The sequence below is a fragment of the Vanacampus margaritifer genome, chromosome 1 (assembly GCF_051991255.1).
Source record: "Vanacampus margaritifer isolate UIUO_Vmar chromosome 1, RoL_Vmar_1.0, whole genome shotgun sequence".
Classification (NCBI taxonomy): Eukaryota; Metazoa; Chordata; class Actinopteri; order Syngnathiformes; family Syngnathidae; genus Vanacampus; species Vanacampus margaritifer.
This window is the reverse complement of record NC_135432.1, coordinates 57,319,050-57,338,762: the sequence shown is the minus strand read 5'-3', so window position 1 is coordinate 57,338,762 and position 19,713 is coordinate 57,319,050. Positions and strand designations below refer to the sequence as shown.

The 19,713-nt window shown below is 41.6% G+C and overlaps 2 protein-coding genes across 6 annotated transcripts in view; one reads left to right on the top strand and one right to left on the bottom strand.

Annotated features, from left to right (window-relative positions):
- Nucleotides 1-174: 174 nt before the first annotated feature.
- The window catches only part of ift43 (intraflagellar transport 43 homolog (Chlamydomonas)), a 26,012-nt gene continuing 6,473 nt past the window's right edge, over nt 175-19,713 (bottom strand). The window contains exons 1-10 of one of the 5 annotated variants that reach the window (XR_013291078.1): nt 16,801-17,884; nt 16,066-16,164; nt 12,849-12,919; nt 10,945-10,980; nt 9,295-9,341; nt 4,676-4,748; nt 4,003-4,078; nt 2,804-2,936; nt 2,532-2,670; nt 175-1,096 (exon numbers count right to left, since the gene is read on the bottom strand). Coding sequence is in view for 4 of the 5 variants with exons in the window: in XM_077556726.1 (XP_077412852.1) it covers nt 2,588-2,670; nt 2,804-2,936; nt 4,003-4,078; nt 4,676-4,748; nt 9,295-9,341; nt 10,945-10,980; nt 12,849-12,919; nt 16,066-16,164; nt 16,801-16,845 (663 nt within the window). In the remaining variant the exon portion in view is untranslated. Of the gene's footprint in view, nt 1,097-2,408; nt 2,671-2,803; nt 2,937-4,002; nt 4,079-4,675; nt 4,749-9,294; nt 9,342-10,944; nt 10,981-12,848; nt 12,920-16,065; nt 16,165-16,800; nt 17,885-19,713 lie in introns of those variants that run through there. The other 4 variants (XM_077556757.1, XM_077556726.1, XM_077556749.1 and 1 more) reach the window with 4 other exon arrangements.
- Nucleotides 18,226-19,713, top strand: part of tgfb3 (transforming growth factor, beta 3) — a 19,575-nt gene continuing 18,087 nt past the window's right edge. The window contains exon 1 of the mRNA XM_077556715.1: nt 18,226-18,571. Coding sequence (XP_077412841.1) covers nt 18,226-18,571 — 346 coding nt within the window. The remainder of the gene's footprint in view (nt 18,572-19,713) is intronic.

Below are 19,713 nucleotides of genomic sequence, written 5' to 3'. Positions count from 1 at the left end.
CCAATGATAAGAAAAGCAGCCATGTGAAAAATGAAGGCCCTGGCATACAGGACTGAGAGGCGAAAAGGGAGAATAATAAAATACAAGACAAATGTGGAGCTCGAGTGTATTTCATGGTCAAACCTTTGTCTCTCCTACCTGCCGCCACTAAAAAACATAAAGGGGAAAGGGTGATTATATTTATGAATTCAGCTGATCTCATTATAAGAAAAGAACAGAGGTGCTTTTTCCTCCCCTCTTGTGGTACAATAGTCCTTTTCCTCATAATGCAGATTGAGCCTCTATGTATTAATTTTACAGTATGTACAAAGGATTGACATCCTAAAGCTTGACATTCTTGTCTTTTTTAGACTACTAATCATGCCTTCATGACAGACTGGTGCTTTGGCCGGTTCCGAGTGCCTGAGTGATGCGCTGCTGGCCGGGTCACTGACAGGGAACCTGTGACCGGCGCGTGGCCCCTGATGGAATAGAACCGGTCCTTATATTGCACAAGCTTTAGCATGTCTGTCCTCACCCCTCACTCTGTATCTGAGAGGGCCTCCAACAATCACTACATCTTCCCATTTTCTTTAATTACAGAACAGCATATTGCTTTTGGCTCATATGGAAGCCAGATATTGAGAGCAGATAGGATACATAAACGTCTGTCAACACCGTGGTATATTAAGCACTGCTCAAAGAATATTAAATCTAATGTAGCCTTCCAATTAGCACTCAATCTCAAAATATGTGAGAGGAAGTAAAACAAATATGAGGCTTTCTTGTTTTTCTGGGTCATGTCAATTCTACCCAAATCCAGGGCCTGTATTGGGGCATTTAGTGTGTTCCATTATTTTTAACAGATCATGACAAAGGGAAACAAAAAAAAAAAAAAAAACACCCACATATAAGGATGTGTGGTCCGTCTGCTTCCGCGTGACGACCAACATGGCCTCATCCTCACTTCACCTCCAAGTGACACCGTGTTCATCCGAAAGCTTCAGCCATAACTGCCGTCTCCCTCGCAAGAAATATCGTTGTTTTGATGTGATTGAATTCACCGCACCCAGACAAGAGGAGGTCATTCCGAGTCCTGCCGCAGCATCCCAATACACTGTAGATAATAAGCAACATGGGGAGAATAAAGGAGAGCATCAGGATGAGGCAGTCGAGAGGTCACTTTGAGAACCTGGATGAGAGCACATGCCAAACAGCATCTCTGCATCCCCCGCTCACCCCCATCCCCATCCTCTCTATAATCCCCTCTCTGATCCACCAATGTTCGCGGCAGTCATTGGAGGCGGGCCGCAACCGGCGACCACCGGGCCCTAATCTGAGCCCTCGCCGCGGCCGCGGTCCACCTCTGACAGCAGCGGCCGGCTGCCAGCGTAGGAGTGGCAGGCTTAGCCTTCTCCAGAGAGACAGCTAGAGGTTGTCTCTACATGGATGGGCACTTCGCAGCTCGGCGGGGGCGGGAGGAAGGGGCAACGTAGCAGCTGCTCGGGACATATGGGCAGAATTCATTAAGTCGAGCAAAATGAGCCAATTGTGGAGGTGGCAAGAGTGAACGTTTGGATGTCTAATAGGGAAATACTCACTGAATTTGAGCTCAAGTATTCCACAGCATATGAATATTCAGAACACAAATATCCTGCGTGATAGCTTCATCTGGAAGAGGTACACTTGATGAAGCAGGCCTAACAAGTGGGCAGCAAAAAAAAGAAGAAAAAAAAAGAAATCTGTTTTGATGGGCGGTGATTGAGCTGTTAGATGCATCGACTATGTGTGTCCTTCAGGTTTTTTGCTGCGCATTTTCAAATGTCAGGAGAGCGTCGCGCGTCTCAGAAATAAACCTAATCACAATCTGTAAATGTTACAACTGTTTCCCTAATAGACGTGCGCACACGTTGGAGGCCGGCATTGAAATTCACACGCATGAACCAACCGAAGACTAAACGGAATGCTGATAGATACGCGCGGCCGGCTCGTGTTCAACACGCGGTACACAACGCATTTCACAAATTCAGCATGAGCGCGTCGTCCTTGAACCCGCGCTGTCCTCATTATATTCTCTTTTTCCACTTTAAAGAGCAGTTTGAACGGCAGCCAACTTACATCTATTCTTGTTCATCCAATATAAAGGTATAATGTATGCTAATCCACCTGCTGTCAATAGGAACTGTGTTCAATGCATTTGAGATAATAGCGAAGAAGGGGTTGCTCCTATCGAAGAGCTGCAAGATAAAGTCAATGGCGCAGTCAATAACAATAAGGTTGTGGGGCCTTAATGAGGAATGTTAATTTGAACACAATCAACCGGATTCCAGCTTAGCTGATTATCAACCTTGGACTTGTACGAGGGTGTTGATAAAGACGGCTGTAGAGCAGAAACAACTCCAAAAACTTATACAATAAGTCAAAAGGCGTCAACCCCAGCAGTGAGCTTTATGTAGAAAATGTGACAAACTGTACAATATTTATATACGCAAGTCAAGAAATATATCATCTAGATCACACTGTAACAAAAAAGTTGATATGATTCATATCACCGGCTTCTCAGTTCCCGCTTGGGGGCCGTTCAGTCTGGACTTATGAAGCCTGCTCGTCATTCTCTCCTTGATCCCATTCCATGAGCAGCTCTGAGGAAACCTCTGTAAACAGATGATCCCAGTCCCAGAGCACATCTTCCTGCGGAGTAGAATTGAGGGCAGGGAAAGAGAAGATGAAGGAAGATGAAGGTGTTAATGTACACACACCATAAATCTTGATTACCTGGGAGGCAGGGTGGACAAGAGGCGATATTGACTACAAATTCACTCACCTCCTTCACTTCCTGCTCTGGTGCTAAAACCTTTGTGAGGAGCTTCAAGTCGATCTCTCCATCCTGAAGAAGGAACCCAGGAAATTTGAACTTGAATTTCAAGAAACAGCCCCGGTAAATGGTGCCTGAAAGTCTATAAAAAAATGACCGACTAAGACAACATCACCGTTTTTTGGGTTCCACAACTGTGATTGTGTGACATTACCATGGGTCATTTAGTAATTTACTTTTTTTTTTAAGAATGTCAATTGATTTAGCAATGTGAGACTATTCGCCATCATAAAAATCCTACTCACCATTCATTGATATATTTTTAAAGACTTTTGAAAGGTTGATTTAATACATTTTTATGCCAATTAAAGAGGAATACAACCCCCCAAAAATAAAATGTTTTATGCAGCTCCACTATTCTAGATTCTAATTAATATTGTGTTTGTGGAATATGTATTAAAAGCAAAATCCACCCGTTTTGAATCCATCTCAGGGGGCGGCCATTTTTGCCACTTGCTGTCGACTGAAAATTACATCACAGTTTTGGGATGAACTAGAACAGAGATTCGTTGATAGGTCCTCATTTAAAATATCTAATGCCCATGTGTCTCTATTCTATTGTCGATTTATGTTTATATTTATCTTTTGTATTGTGTATGACGCCTAAACAGAAACAATACACTTATAAAGTCAAGAACGTGGAATTCATAAGGATTAAAGGGAAGTCAAGCCCCTAAAAATTTTCTTGACAATAATATGTTCTATGCAGCCCCACTAGTCGAAATATGGTGTTCTGGTTAATATTGTGTTAGTGGAATATGAGTTAAGCAGCTAAATCCAGCAGTTTTTATCAATATCAGAAGGCGGCCATTTTGCCACTTACTATTGAGTCAAAATGACATCACAGTTGCTCAGGGCTCAGGTAACGACCAATCACGGCTCACCTGTTTTCTGAGGCTAGGCCACAATTGGTTGCTGAGCCCTGAAAGCAAGTGACAAAATGGCCGCCCCCTGAAATTTGCTGTTTAATTCATATTCCACAAACGCAATATTAATCACATCACATCTAGACTAGTGGGGGCACATACAACATATTGTAAAGAAAACGTTAGGGTTGACTTTCCCTTTAAAAGCTTGTTTTTAGATTTAACACCTTTTATGTCATTTTTTTTTTTTGCGATAATAGTAAATATATATAGTTGACTTACGAGAGTCTGGAATGCAGAGTAATATTTCAGATCATTGTCCAGGTCTCTGTAGGTCATTACCCGGTTGACTTGAACGCTAATTACAGGACATAAAGAGAGACCATTATTCCAAGAACTTTATTTCAATCACCTTCATGCAAAACCGAGAGAAGCTGTTGGGTGCGAAGACTTCAAAAGCAAAGAAGAACAGAAAGCAGGAGACGGTTGCCAAGTGGCAAACGCCTCAAACTGAAACCCAGCTGCTTATCTGCGGGTCGGAATTAAGTGAGGGGGCTCTGAAAGTGGCCGGGGCCTAGCAGCGCATGCCAGTCCTACTTATTGCACATTACACGCTACATTGCCCCTGCAATGAGTTCAATGTGGATATTATCTCGCACAGAGAGCGAGCCCCAGCCTAATAACCTCTACCGCTGTCATAGCCTCGCTACATATTCGACACATGTCGGCGTGCATCTCGCTGCCCTGTAAATCAAAGGATCCGTTTGGTGAGGACCCCGGTAACGCCGTTGCATAAATCACACCCAACAGTTTTTCCTCCGTCGCCAGCCAGATCAAGTGACACACTCAATGGCAATGGCACGTGTGGAGGGCAGTTGGATCATCTCATTGTTCAGTAAGCCACTTCACTTGTGACCTGCATGGGGACGAGGGCAAACCTGCTGGATGGACCTACCTCGGTGGAGCTGCTACTTGCATGTTGAGATCTTCTTCCTGCACTTCATCCAAATCCGGAATGACTGGAATATCTAAAAACACAACAACAAAATGGATATGAAATAAATGCATTTATTTTGGAAGCGTGTGTCAAGCGTGCCACTTCCTCCCCCTCCCTCTCAACCCCCGGTCCTGTCACAATAGCCATGCGGCCATGAATATTCAGCAGTTGAGGCGGCAGCTCTTCCCGCTGTGAGAGGGGCTCTGGCCAGGGGCTCCCCAGAAAGCACCCCCCGCTACCTTAGCATTTGGGCCCTGTCAGCGCTGCCCACCCCGAGGACCCGCAGTGGCCGGCGGGCCGACCTCCGTGTCCGCTCTGCCACTCCGACTGGGATGGCGGCGTCCAGCCACGTGCAAGAGAGTTTGCTGGCGAGCCCATCTGTGTGGGGTCGGATGTCACCGCGCGGCCTGGCAGGGGCTGCGGCGCTGTGAGCCGCCAGCCCGCTGCTCAAACAGTGGGAACCCGCTTTAATTGGCAAAACGCAACAGGAGAGAGGATGGCTCCACTCCCAAGAAGGACAAGGCAAACTTTCATAGCATTTCGTTTGGACGTTTGTTGAAATGAGTGCAGATAATGAGACATACGGATGGAAATGAGCTGTTCAGATGTCTATGCTTGTACTATCAAAAGGTTAATTTGTTAACTGTCAGTAATTTGTAGGCTAAAAATGTCTTGTCCGATATAAAATTATTGGGGGAAAAAGTTTGAAACAGTTGAAAAGTTTATTCAAGCTTAGCTTGTTCATGGTTGGAGGGAAGATAATTGTGTGCATCATGTCACGTTCATGATTCACGATGTCAAGACTTCCTTATTTAACCTCTGTTACGATTAGATCCAATAGATAAGGTCTTCCCAAAAACACAACTGTACGTATACTGTACCAAAATTTGCATGTTTGAGAGAAGTGTAGACAAATAGTGACTGAAAAGAAAAAGGAAAAAAAATCAGCCATAGACATTGAAAATATATATATATATTATTTTATTTATTTACGTGCCGATGACAATGTTAAGCAAATATCCACAAATGCATCATTGTACTTTCAAATGTAGTGAAGTGCTGTGGAACTGTGCATTTTGTCACTTATGTGGCTAAAGGGCAGTAACCAAAATTTTAGGAACAACTCTATGGCTTATGCAGTGCAAACGACAACACTTGACATAGGTTAAAAATGGAACATTCATATCATTGTCAAAGCAGACATTTACATCCGATGGAGCTAATTAGATTGTGCAGATGTATCCAATGTTGTGGCCGGTGGGCTGTATGTGGCAATTAGTACTTCCTGTGCCTCCTTGTTCAGTTACTTTCAACCCTGGTGACATCTATGGGAAATGTTGCTCACAGGGTTTCATCAAATCTAATTCAATGTTTTAATTTTAATTTAATTTAATGCTGCTTTTTAAATGCAATTTAAAGCTAATTTAATGCCCACATCATACTGCATATACACACATACATAACTTATGTATTAGGGTTGTCAGTCAATTATAATTTTTTAATCGGAAATTATCGTATCACTTTCATAGTTAACTTGCGATTAATCACACGTTATATGTGTTCTAAAGCTACAATAAAATGTCTTTCACGTTTTACATACTTTTAATTAAAATAAAAGCGGACAAATATGGTTACCAAATACAAATGTGATTGTATCTTTTAGTTCATTGATACAGCAATTTTATGGTCATTCATAAAGTTTAACAGTTCCGGTTAAAAGGAGTGTGAAACATTGAGCCATTTATTTGTGGTGAGGCAATTATCTGCCTCGAGGTGGCATTAGTGTTTCATGTTGGACGTTGGTGACGGGAACGCTACATTCTACTTTTCAAATTCAGAGCAATTGGTATTTGGAACATGAAGCACCTCGTGGACTGCCCCACAAATATTTTTTTTAAATTCTATTTATTATTGCTAATTTATAAAGTATAAGCAACAATTGTATTTCACATTTTTTAATGCCTTTCAACATTGTATTCTTAATACAATTTAAGGCCTTAATTTGATCTAAAAACCATTTGATGGCTTTTAATGCTTTTTAATGAACCGCGGAAAACCCTGTGCTTAGCTGAGCATTGTTTTGTCTGGATGGGCCATCAGACTACAGATGCTTATTAGCTCTGCAGCAGAGTGTCGTCAGCGAGAGAGACAAGCATGAGAGTAACAGCCACATGGTGACAGAGAAATGTGGAGTTGGACTGCGCAAAGAGGGCTGTCGGTAATCTCCAGCCACAGTACTGAAGCCTGAGGGCAAAGTCAATAGATGAGCTAAACAGCGGGAGGAGATGGAAGTGACGTGAGGAAGTATCTTGACGTGTGTGTCACAGGAAACAAACTGGAGCAAGATGGATCACGGGGGCCTGCACTGCGTTTTAGTACTGCATGATGGTGACGACGACAAAAGAAGTCAACGGTTTCCATTGTGCTCATATTTCACACATGAATAATTCTGAGGACAACTTCAAAAGTTTCCTCGTCAACTTTTTTTTGTAGTTAAGAGAACGCCTCCACCCCCTTGATAATTTCTTTCTTTCTTTTTTTTAATTAAACTAAATTAAAAATGCCACGCTCGTTTATCCGCTGACAAGATTCATCTGTGTTTCTGATATCCAAATAAATGCAGGCGCGGGTATTTCATATTCATGAGGCCCCGGTGACACTTTGTCCTCTCATTTACAAAGCACAGCGTTCAGCAGAATCCGTCCCCCCTGGACCCCCAATCAAATTTAATGGTCTTAGTGCAATGACATCAAAAAGCCTCGCCATCCGGCTCCTTACAAATAGCATCCTGGCGTGTCTTTCTGTCCACACCCACTTTGACACCACTTCAGCCAAAAATGCACTACGCGAAGCACACTGTTGTCTATGCAAACGGCTAACGGACAACATTTGGAAATGAGCTGCACGTCCAATCTAGAGCGGAGGTCAAGCAGGACAAGAGCAAGCTCGATTATGAGAAGCCCTTTCTTCTCCACCTATTGTAAGATAGTCAACTTCGCCTGGACATCGACATGCATCACATCAGAGCTGGTCGCGAGCGGGCCAGGGCAGAGCTTTGTACATGATCACCTTCTTCGCTGAAGCATGTAAATATCAGTGGGGGGGATCATTTGCGGCGAATGTAGACCTTCTGGCGGGCACGCAGCAGTCAGCGACTTTGAACAGGACGTCTCGCCACATAACGGACGCGGGAGTCCAGTCAAACGATCGGCTAAGCGTAAAATCCATTTTGAAAAGGGTTATGGGATGATATTCAACACATGGGTGGTTCCGTTTAAGACATGAAACAGATGATTGTGTTTGCAGTAGCGCTGCTATTTTAAGTGACCGTCAGAGAGCTTTAGCTGATGGGGCGATGGGAGCCATGACCCGAGCTCCCCCTCTTTCTCCCAGCTAGTAGCCAGTGGACACATGGGATAAGCGTCATGGACATAATCAAGATCGTAGGGGCTATCTCACTACCCCTCAGCACTGTAATTTCCAATGCCCCCTCTGCCTCTGGCTCTGTTTTAAAAGCGCTCCTACTCAGTGAAATCCTCTTTCTGCCGGCATAAGGGCAAGAGAAGTGAACCTCTACAATTCAAAAAAGAGGGAATTTTTAGGCAATACGTGAGGCCCATTTTAAGTGCCCCTTTAAACCCTGGAGAACCCACGGGGTCAAATTTGGCCCCTATAAATTCTGCTACTCAAATAACAAAGACCTTTTTTTTTTTTTTAATTTAACTTCAAAAGTCAAGAGTGCCACTTCTGACCCCTGCATGGGGCCATCTAGTGGATGAATATTGCACTTACATGAGCCAGAGTGGTGGTGACAAGATGGCTGGCAACATGCTGTTTTGTTGAGCTGGAAATCAATCCAAACAAAACCATCTTCTCAGCAAACCATCAGATGGTAAAATTGTGTTTTTTTTTGTTAATCTATTTCATATCATGTTGCAGAATGTCTAGGAGTATGTTTTATATATATATTTTGATAAATTAGCAACTCTGAGCTAGTTCAAAAAACAAGGGTTAAAATTGAAAAAACATATTTTGGTGTTCAGTGAACTTATAGCAGTCATTTAATGTATAATTCATAATTTTCCAAAGAAGAAAAGGGTTCTTGGGTTCTCCAGGGTTAAAGAGCCCAATTATGCGTTGCAGGGCTTTTCAGTCATTTCACAGGTTAGCCCGGACATTGTTTGTTGTGCACAGAATCGGACCCTCAGGTGAGTCTGTCAAAGCAGAAATGTTCCTAAGAGATCTGTCGTGTGTGTGTGCAGTGATTAACTGTGTCGCTCGTGGGATTGTGGGAGGAGGGGGCACCCGATGAATTCCCTCTACACAATTCTGTGGCAAATAGGGATCTAATTTTGCTTAATGAACATGTTCATGTTTATCAAAAGGTGAGTGGTTATTTAGAAGGCGTCGGTGCTCTACATTCACGTCGCATCCAAGGAGAAATGTCGCCAGCTACAATCTTGACGGCCTGCTTATCGGCACTATTGCTCAGGATAAATGTGCTGGGGAGGCACCAGAGGGTTCCTATCTGCCCGTGAGGGGAGACACCGAGTGGGGGACTGTAAAGGGGCACTTACCTCCATCATCATCTGATCCTTGGGGAGTTTGTGGTCTCAGCCGGCGGCTGTAGAAATAGAGAGCGAGAGAGTATTCATTATTGAATACGTTCTAAATGCGGCCTAAATAGTGAGGTCATCTTATAAAGAGGGAAACGTGCTTGCTTGGTTTTGTTACCTTCAATTTTATCCAAGTGAGGAAAATTCAAAAGCTTGGTGCTTAACTATGAGATTCTGCTATTCGCTCCGGGTGACCAAATTGGCTACCAAGGATCGCTTCTTAAAAATATATATATATTTTAATATTACTAAGATACACAAGTGAACAAAATTGTTGGTACCGCTCTGTTAATAAAAGATAAACCCTTTCACTTTCCTTTCTTTTCTTTAGTCCTTCCTCGGGTCTCCTGACTCTGGTTGGAAGTGTTTGGTTTGGGTGAACGGTATGGGATTTTTTAATAGGTTTTAGGTGAACTAATGAATACACACACACACACACACACACACACACACACTCACACACATACACATACTCACCCACATACCAAAAAAAGGAAGGAAAAAAAAAAGGAGAGCAATGATATGTCAAATCGGTAAAATTACCGAATGAACATTACTGAGCTCTCCAGAAAAGAAAAAATAAATAAAATAAATAAAAGATAAACCCAAAATGGTCATTGAAATCACTTGAAACTGAAGTAACAATAAATAAATAAAATATTAATTGAATTGAATTAATAATAATAATAATTATTATTATTATTATTATTATTATCATCATCATCATCATGAAGAAACAGGCCTGGACAAAAATGATGGCGCCATTATAAAAGATTGAAAAACATTTCTTTGGAGGTTGTTCTGGCCTCTTCGGATACCATTCAAACTATCCGTTATCTACAATTTTGCATCTATTTTCCCTCTTGCGGCCACGTCCCGGGAGGCTAAACTTCTGAATAATATTTGCCGCTGTTGTCACATGAACATCAAGCTGCTTGGAGATGGTCTTACAGCCGTTAGCTTTAACATGCTAGTCTATCATGTTCTTTCTAATCTCCTGAGACAACTCGCTCCTTCGCTTTCTGTCGTCCATGTTAAGTATAAATAATTCCAATGGCTGATTTCGATTGTGAATTTTTTTTTTTTATCTTTTGTTACTTTTGTAAGTTGCAAGTTTTTGTTTAATCAACATGGTACCAACAATTTTGTGTGTTAAGACAGTTTAGACAGAAGCAGTGCATCATGCTTGTTAGGCTGCTAACTGGGACAATCTACCTTTTAAACCCCCAAAATAGAGAGCGCCAGCTGCCGCGATGCCTCCAAAATAGATGCCTGCATGCATCCTCTACCTGCTCTCCACATGACCATGTCTATTCTTGTCACAGCTTCACTGTTATTCCAAGAATAACAACAGAGCTCGGCATCCTCGCGGCAATAAAAGTGATGACAACTCAGTCATGCTGTTTTTTTCAATCATGTTAAGTGATTGTTCTTGGAAGGTAAGGATTAGGTGCAACCAAGGACAACCTCAATGAGCGCCAATTCCACTTTGCTACGAGGGGAATATTTACATTTAAAGACCTATGTTTATCCGCACACAAAAAATGCAACTGTCATTGAATTCAATCAGCAGCTAGAAGTATGGATGATAATGTGGCGGAGTCAGCTTACTCTTCCAGCTCGTCAGCGGCGGCTCTTCTTGAAGATCTGTGTAAATGCAGGAAGTACAAGAAAATTGTAAGGCACTGGTCATTTAACTAGTGTCATTTCCCTCTGTAAAATAACAGTCTTCATATATATCTTATGATAGTAATTCTGCTCTCTCTTCTGTGGTCAGCGACAGTTGTGTCTCACTGCTTTTGTTTGCCAGATCTCCTGCTGTAAGACATCGCTAGTGCTACACAGCACAAAAACTAAAACATAATGTTTTAATAACTGTTATCAACGTAAGCTTTCTGTTTCAGAAAAATGTTTAATGGACAATACATTGAATATTTTTATGGGGTTTCCGTTTATCATATGGCCATTTATAAAGATAATACATTTTCACAAAAGCAGGTAGCTGTAAAATGTTTGTTGTTCATTTCCTTGGTTGCATAGTGCCCCCTATTGGTTGAAAAGATGAGCGTCTGTGCCAGAAAAAAGTCTTTCCACTGATGTCACTTGAATCATTCCAGGATGCCAACAATTATAATCGACGGTATGTAAAACTTTGTGCTTTGTCTGCATTGGCCCTAATTTGTAAACCATGTCACAGGGTTGTTATGTTGTCAGACAATTAAATATTAGCCTGACTAACACAGATGGACAATTTGTGTCAACAGGAACAACCTTTAGTCCCATTTTATTTTTGCTGTTATTAGCGACATAAAACATTTTTATTCATTTTGTATTTATGCTGGAAGTAAAGCTCACTGCCACCAATAAAGAAGACCCTAATGGATGCCATGCACACCTCATGCTACTGGAACCCAAATAGAACACACATAAGTGACTTATATGTTATAAAGAATCGATTATAAGCCTCCGGCAGTATTTACTACTATTTACCAGATCTCTTAATTATTGGACATCACAAAATCAACAGTGAGGAAGCAGATGTCCAACCAGGCAGGGCAGAAAAGAGCGGAGAGCCTCATGTAGTACCTGCCTGCCCTTGGACCGTGTCCTGTCTGGGCGTGGGCGGTGCCGCTTCCACACTTAAGACACATTACTGGCTCCTTGATTAAGACTCATGTAAGGCAAAGCGATAGACATGGTAAAACTGTCTGGAAAAAAAAGTTGTTAGGGATAAAATATATTGTGACAACCCGGTTTCAAAGGTTCATCAATAAACTGACAGATCATTTAGTGTCAATTAGAAGTGATAGATCGACAAATCCCGGGATTTCTGCGCTGGGATTAGTGGGAGGAGGGCGGCGGTGATTGAGCATGAGGGGTGACATTGAAGGGAAAAGTCCTTGCTGGCTCCAGGGGGGGCCATTACTTACTTTGTTTCAGAGAGGATCAATGCACGTGCAAAACCCCTTTACACCTCCTGTATTTCAATGGCTTTGAGGCTGGGAATCAAGTTGGGTTACACACACACACACACCAAAAAAAAAAAAAGCAGAAGTGACACGCTGACCTTCTGGTAAGAGGAGGAAAGAAGGGCCATGGAGTTTGTTGGTTGGCCTGCTTTCACTGACGGCAAAGTTCTTATGCTAACTGCAGAACTTGCACTGCACCAATTTGACACCTTAACATAGATGTTCTGTCCTAAATATTTAATGACTGTCTCCATGTACAGCAGCTCACACGGGGTGATAAAGTGCCTGGGACCTCTTTGTGACGGAGGGACTGGCTGGCTAACAGTGCCCCCCTGTGGCTGATGTATTAACCATGTCAATTACCACCTTGCTAGCAGATGAAGACAAATGGAGAACGGCCTGCTCAGACAGCCTCGTTCTAACCTTGTTGATTCACAGCTCCGGGCCCCAAATATGCACTGATAAATAAACTCGTTCCACAGAATCACAGTCCATTAATAACATGCAAGCTCGCTGCCTCCGGTGGTGGGCAATGGAGAGACGTACTTGCCAGAAATGAATCCGGAGCTTTCTTCTGCCCAGCCGCCTTGCCTCCTGGGTGGTTTGGGAGGGGGGCCCTGCAAGACGAAAATGACACAAGTGAGATTGACGGAAAAGCTCGTATTTCAGTCACAGGCCTTTAAACTGTCGTGACAATTTCATGTATTCGTGTGTTCATTGAAGACTGTTTAATTATTCATAGGTGCGAATGTGAATCGTTGTTTGTTTATAGAGTAGATATAAAAAAGTGTACACACACCCATGCTCAAAGGCCAGGTTAATAAATAATTTCAAAACTTCCATCATTAATATGACTTATAACCTCTACAACTCCATTGAAAATGTGTTTGTTTCAATTGTTAATCTTTTCAAGAGGGGACAAAAAAAAACATCTACACGTGAAAAGTGGCTGCACAAGTGAGCACACCCACCGTCACATATTAAATTCGAGACAGCACACACCTGCATGTGACGTAAATAAATTCCAGATGTTCTAGTAGGCTTTTTCTGTCAATTTCTGTGCTGATTTCAAGAAAAAAGCGTGGGGTCTTGTCTAAGGTTCTGGTTCCAGCTGAAGAAAAAAAAAAAACTGAAAGCATGATGCTGCCACCACTTCACTGTAAGTTATGGTATTCTTTTGGTGATAACGGGTTTTGTGTTTGCACCAAACATACCTTATGGAATTATGACCAAAAAGTTAGATTTTGCTTTGGTCTAACACTCGCTGTTTTGTTGTTGTTGTTGTTGTCATTGTTTCCCTGTCTAAAAACTAAATAAAAATAAATTTACATGCTGCATAAAGGGTAAAAAAAAAAAAAAGTTTTTTTTTTATCTTTGCCTCATTATTTTATTTTATTTTTTTTTTAAAGGCATTTGAACAGGGGTGTGCAGACTTTTTGTACATAGGCCTGCGATTGGCTGGCGACATTTTCTGAATGACCTGCATGACTCCAAACCATTGGTTTCCCAGTAACAACAGTAGGGGGAGCGCTTGTCTGCAACACAAGAGTCCAGATGTCCTCACCAGTGAAACAGAACAGACCTCCAAGCTTAATTGAAATGTTGTTCCGAGGATGTGATAAGCACGAGAGCACTGGAATAGTTAAGCTGCATTAATTTTGTTTTGAATAGCCTCATGTCCGAGACCACAACATATGGAGCACAGAGTGTGGGAACAGCCAAGCACCCTATGTAAGTCTGACCTTAAAATAGATTAACAGGGGAAAAAATGACCTTCTCCCTATCGTTCTTTGATTCTGAAAATAGTAAAGCAAGTATGCATCTTGATCCTGAGAGTGGGACCCTGAGAACTGCCCTTGAATGAACGCATTCCTCTGAGCTCACGAGCAGGGGCACGAGACAAATGAATGTGGAAAGAAGAAGAAGAAGAAAAAAAAAGGCCACAACATTTCTCATTACCAAATTGAGTCTGCAGAGGACAAAGTGCTCATGAAGATTTTTTTTTTCATTCATGATGAAATAGGAAATAATTTTTCATGGCTGGCCCCTTTTACCCGAGCTATTTATAAATCTGGGCGTCACTACTGGGCACAGGATGGGTGGGGGAGCGCACACGACGTACACACCAATTGATATGACCACTTATAGGAAGAATTGGGCTCAAAAAGCACGTTCAGTTTTGTAGAGTTATTGACCAGCTTTTCATTGAAATCCAGTGTAATAATAAAACAAACAATTTAAGCAGCGTGTAAAAAATGTAGGGCTACTTCTCAAAATGATCGGAGCCTCTGACGTCAATCCATTTTTCCTCTTTGCTTGTAATAAAAGCAAATGAAAATGCCATGATTCAAAACAACTACACTGTAGGCTTAATTTTGTTTTGTGTTTTTCTAAAATTGCTAAATTGGCAACAACTAGCTCCCATATTTTGCATGTTCCACTGCATTCTAAACCATTAGGTACCTTGTGAATTCTTTGGATATCATCTCACTTAACAAAAATATGTTAATGCCCTCAGCCACACATTAGTGTGCCTCCAATTGCTCATGACCAAATATGTTAGGGCTGTTTAAACAATTAGCTAAGCCCTCGTGGTTTCTAAATTAAGATTCCTTGATGGTCTCCAGGGCAAGGAACTTGTCGTGTCCAAACCGTATGAGCCCAAAAGGCAGTGGCGTCTTTGTTTAAAAGGACGCCAGGAATGTGACCAATCAGTTAGGTATTTCAAGCGGAAGAGGCCAGGCTTGATAAACGTTGACTGTAAATAAACCCACGGCATGCTGGAAAAATGTATTGCGTTTACAGAGTGGGTCAGAGGGGGCGCGAGAATATTGGTCCCCGCGTTCAGGAAGTTGGCCTAATTTGGGAAGATTAGCCTAAAGCGACAGCATTGCTAGGATGTTTCTGCTTGGGGAGTGCTGGCTGCATGACAATTTACCAATCCAGGCGACGTGACGGATTCCAAAAATGCCAGCTATGAAGTGATAGGAATTGCTCTCTTTTAACCGTCTGCGCTGCTCTGACTTGTCTGGCATATTTTTGTTCTATATTTAGACACATTTTTTGCATCATTAAATTGTAATGTTCTGAGCTGAGACATCCTTGATAAAATTGTTAGTCTGCTCAATGTTCAGGTACACAGAAAACATTTTTTTTTATTATGTTTTTTTTTTTACATAGCCTACTTTATAAATTTATCAAAGTAGCCTACTAGTTGACCACCAATTTGTTTATTTTTAAATCAATGTTTATAAATACACTAGAAGTTTCTGGGTCTGAATGTATAACCATGTTTTAAATCCTGCATGATAACACATCAAAACATATAAAGAGGACAACTAATATTGAGGGTTTTGAAGCATTTGATATCTGCACAGAAAAAAATATGGCAACTAAAACATTTAAAGCATACAAAAAGTAAATAAATCACTCCATTAAAACTTTATACCATCATGCCAAGCTGGGGTTCAAATTGCGCAGTAAAATTTAAAAAATGCAAATTTAAAAATGGAAATGTATCAAACTAAGCAGTTGAACTGTACTTTTAAGATGACCCTGGAATGACTTTGTTGTATGGTATAAAGCTGATTGTATTGTGTTTGCAACAGAAGCAGTACAAAACCACAACTATATCCATGCATCCTACCTCGTTGTCGTCCTTGATTAACGCATACATTTGAGAGATAATACACTTTGTGATTAATGCAAGCATTACTTCTTGCAGAACATGCAAACAATCATCATATATAATGAGATCACATACTTCTCCGGCAGAACCAGACGTGAAGGACTTCCTGGAGTTGCGGGCATCGCCAAGTGATTGGTCTGCTGCGAGGCGGGATCTTCGGCCAGATTTGGCCACCTGCATTGGATGGCAGCAAATTAGTATTTGATAAAAGACATGGTAAAAAAAATTCCATCCAACAAGACCCACTTAATGGATTTGAGGACAGCTCTTGCTATTCCACTTCTATAATTTGTTTTGTCATTTTCATGGATATCCATCATCAATTTTATATCCAGTTTATTTTGTATACGTTGCTTTAATATTAGATAGATAGATAGATAGATAGATAGATAGATAGATAAATAGATAGATAGATATTTTATTCACACAGCATTCACGTGCTGTCAAAATTGTGAAGCTAAGTTCTAAATCCACTAGCTAGAAAAACTACTTTTATACTAACAACTTTCAGTCTGCTGATTGGCTGCGGGATTTCAGACACTATTAGCATAGCTAGCTTAGCTTTCGAGTCTTAAACATAAACACAGACTTTTTCAGTTGCCGTTTATCATACTAGGCAAACAATTTTGTCTCTTTAGTTATCAAGAGTTGAACTAAATAAATAACTATCATGCAAGTTGTAACTGCTTGTTTTCCCTCAACATGTCTTACGTGGATAGCAATAGCATTAGCTAAGTCCTAACAAGAGTCCTTCCATGTTGCAGACGAAAGAACCCCACTAAGTTATTTTCCTAACGCCATAACACTCACGCTTTTAAGTGGCCCACTTTCACCCAGCTGCACGCCGTCGTCCATGTCGATCTTGGTTTGGTTAGGTTTGGTTTAGGCCATCATCGCATTCGCTAGCTTATCGACAAGCTTCATATCCGGGCAACTGTCGCCATGGTAACGCACAGTGGCAAGCGCTGAGCGCTTGTGTTGATTGTTTTGTTTTAGATATTTTTTTATCATCATTGTTTAGTGTTTGGGTCTATTGCGTAACATTGACCTCTTTTTTTAAATCACCACAACGCAAAAAAAATAAAAAAAATCATAACAAAATAAAGCGGTCGATATATGTAGTACCAACCAATGTCCACAAAGTGTCACTATTGTGCTTTTTTTGAGCACGCATTACCTTTCCCAGCATTGACTGGAGTGTCATATCAAAAACACTTGTTGGCTTTTGTTTTAAGTTGGATATTATTGGCGTCACGCCGTCACTCTTAAAACAACACAACGAACAAACAAGAGCGACTGATTTACATACGATATTTGCTGTTCTTAGTTAAAACGGTCTTATTTATCCAGTGATGAGTGCAGAGCCAGCAACGCTTTCTCTGCTGACCTCAGCACTATCAGACGCTTTACATATACAGCCAAATTTATATTGTTACCGTACAAGAAGTTGTATTAGTTTATTACTAAGAGTCTATTCTCTTGATTTTGTAGCGTTTCTCTTGGCTGCACTGCTTTGGTAGCGTATATCTTGCATATTTGTTTCAATCAGATTTCCGCCTTCATGTGTTGCCATGTCAATCAAACCTGCCCAGGGCCCTCCAGAATGATTTTGCAAGAATATTACCAAGTAACACTTCAAGTCGAACGATGAGAGAACAAATAAGGCACACCAACAGCTGTATCAATAAAAGCAAGGACCTTAAGGGTGCCCGCTGGCATGTTAAATCGATTCGAAAATGTTCGACAAAATGCCACTTATATTGGGGACCGAGACGGACATTACTGTCCCAGCTGGGTCTACACTTCGCCGCCCCTCCTTCAGAGACGTCACACCCGGAGCGTATAAAAGGTTGGTGGGAGCGCGGTGCTCGTTGCACTTTGCTAGAGGGTGAAGTCTGTATATGCTGCATTGGCTCCTCACCCGAGTGGAAAGACAGAGCGTTTTTGCAATGGAGAGAGTGACCCGCGGTGCACAGTGCGCGATCCCCGAGGGGGAATGAAGAATAAGACGCGTAGCTTTCACGAAGTCTTGAGATTATTTGGCGCCATGGCGCGGATTTGCACTCTCGCAAAGACGCACTTTGCAAAGATGACATAGCGCTCGAGATCATGGGACACCTCCAGGAACCGAACTCACTCACAACGTGAATGAAAAGAGGAAAGGGGATTCGTACTCAGCGCGCTTGTTTTCCTTCTTTTACCTGGGCGGCTGAGCAGAGTGTGTGTGTGTGAACTATGAATCTGGGCAAAGCGCTTCTGTTGCTCCTGCTCTCCAGTTGCGTGACGATGGTGCTGTCGCTCTCCACTTGCACCACCGTGGACATTGACCACATCAAGAAGAAGAGAGTGGAGGCGGTGCGGGGACAGATCCTCAGTAAACTCCGATTGACCAGTCCGCCCCAGACCACGGGTCCGAGCCAGGTACCGTTCCAGGTGCTGGCCCTCTACAACAGCACCAAGGAGCTCATCGAGGAGCTGGGGAGAGACCGGCAGCAGAGCTGTGGACAGGATAACACGGAGACCGAGTACTACGCTAAAGAGATTTACAAGTTCAACATGATCAATGGGCCGCCTGAAAACAGTAAGTTGACACTGTACACAAGTTAATTGCCATTTAGTGAAAGAGCATTTTGTCGTACAATTTTTTTTTTGGGGGGGGGGGGGTGTCAAGTAACTGGATAATTTCACACAATAGGCTACACTGTTTGGGAATGACTGTCAAGTGGTTAGCACGTTTGTCTGACTCGGAAAGTCTTGGGTTCGAATCTCAGTCCTCCTGGGTGGAGTTTGCATGTTCGCCAGGTACTCTAGCTTCCTCCCACATTCGAAAACATCCATGTGAAGGCTAAATAATTCATAGGTGTGAATTTCATAATTGGTATGAACATGATTGTATAGGTACAAAAACAATGGTTCATTATTCCTATACAGTATATAATTTTCTAATTAGCTAGCCTATTATATATACATTTTGTGATTTCATTTTTTATTTATGTTTATTTATTTAATTTTATTTATTTCTTTATTTTATTTTTTTTTGGTGGGGGTGGGGGTCAATGCAGATTGGGAAACACTGGTCTAGTGTATATTCCCTGTGATTGACAGGTGACCAGTAACATTCCTCACAGCCAAAGTCAGCTCCATCTCACCTGCGACCCGAATTAAGACAAGCAAGCACTGTAAAAAAAAAAAATATGGATGAAAGAATGATGGAAAAAGTGGCAAAAGATTAAAGGCATGTGAAAATTTGAGTATAGTCCATTATACATAATGTTCTACTGTAAATGTACAGTACATTCTAATGGTCCAAATATAGGTTTACCCAAACTAACAGTCAATTTTCATTACCTTATGTTAAGATTTAGGGCATCACGATATATCGGGAAAAAAAAATGTAGCGCGATAACAGCACATGCAATATGCATATCGCAAAGACGTGTGATAAATTAATGTATGGTATATAAAAACATCTCATATCTGAGTAAGTATGGATCCTGAGAAGAAAGCAAATTTCACATTTGGGTTGGCTATGAGCTGACAATGTTGCAATTTTCCAGATGTAAAAAAAAAAAAAAAAAAACTTTTATTATGATCACTAACACAACTTCCTCGTCCTTTGCCATTACAAGCCAGAAGGCATTCATTCACCAAATAAATATGCGGCCAGCAAATGAATAATTGTGGGCTCAAGTGTATCTACTAAAATGCTGTCATATGTTTGAG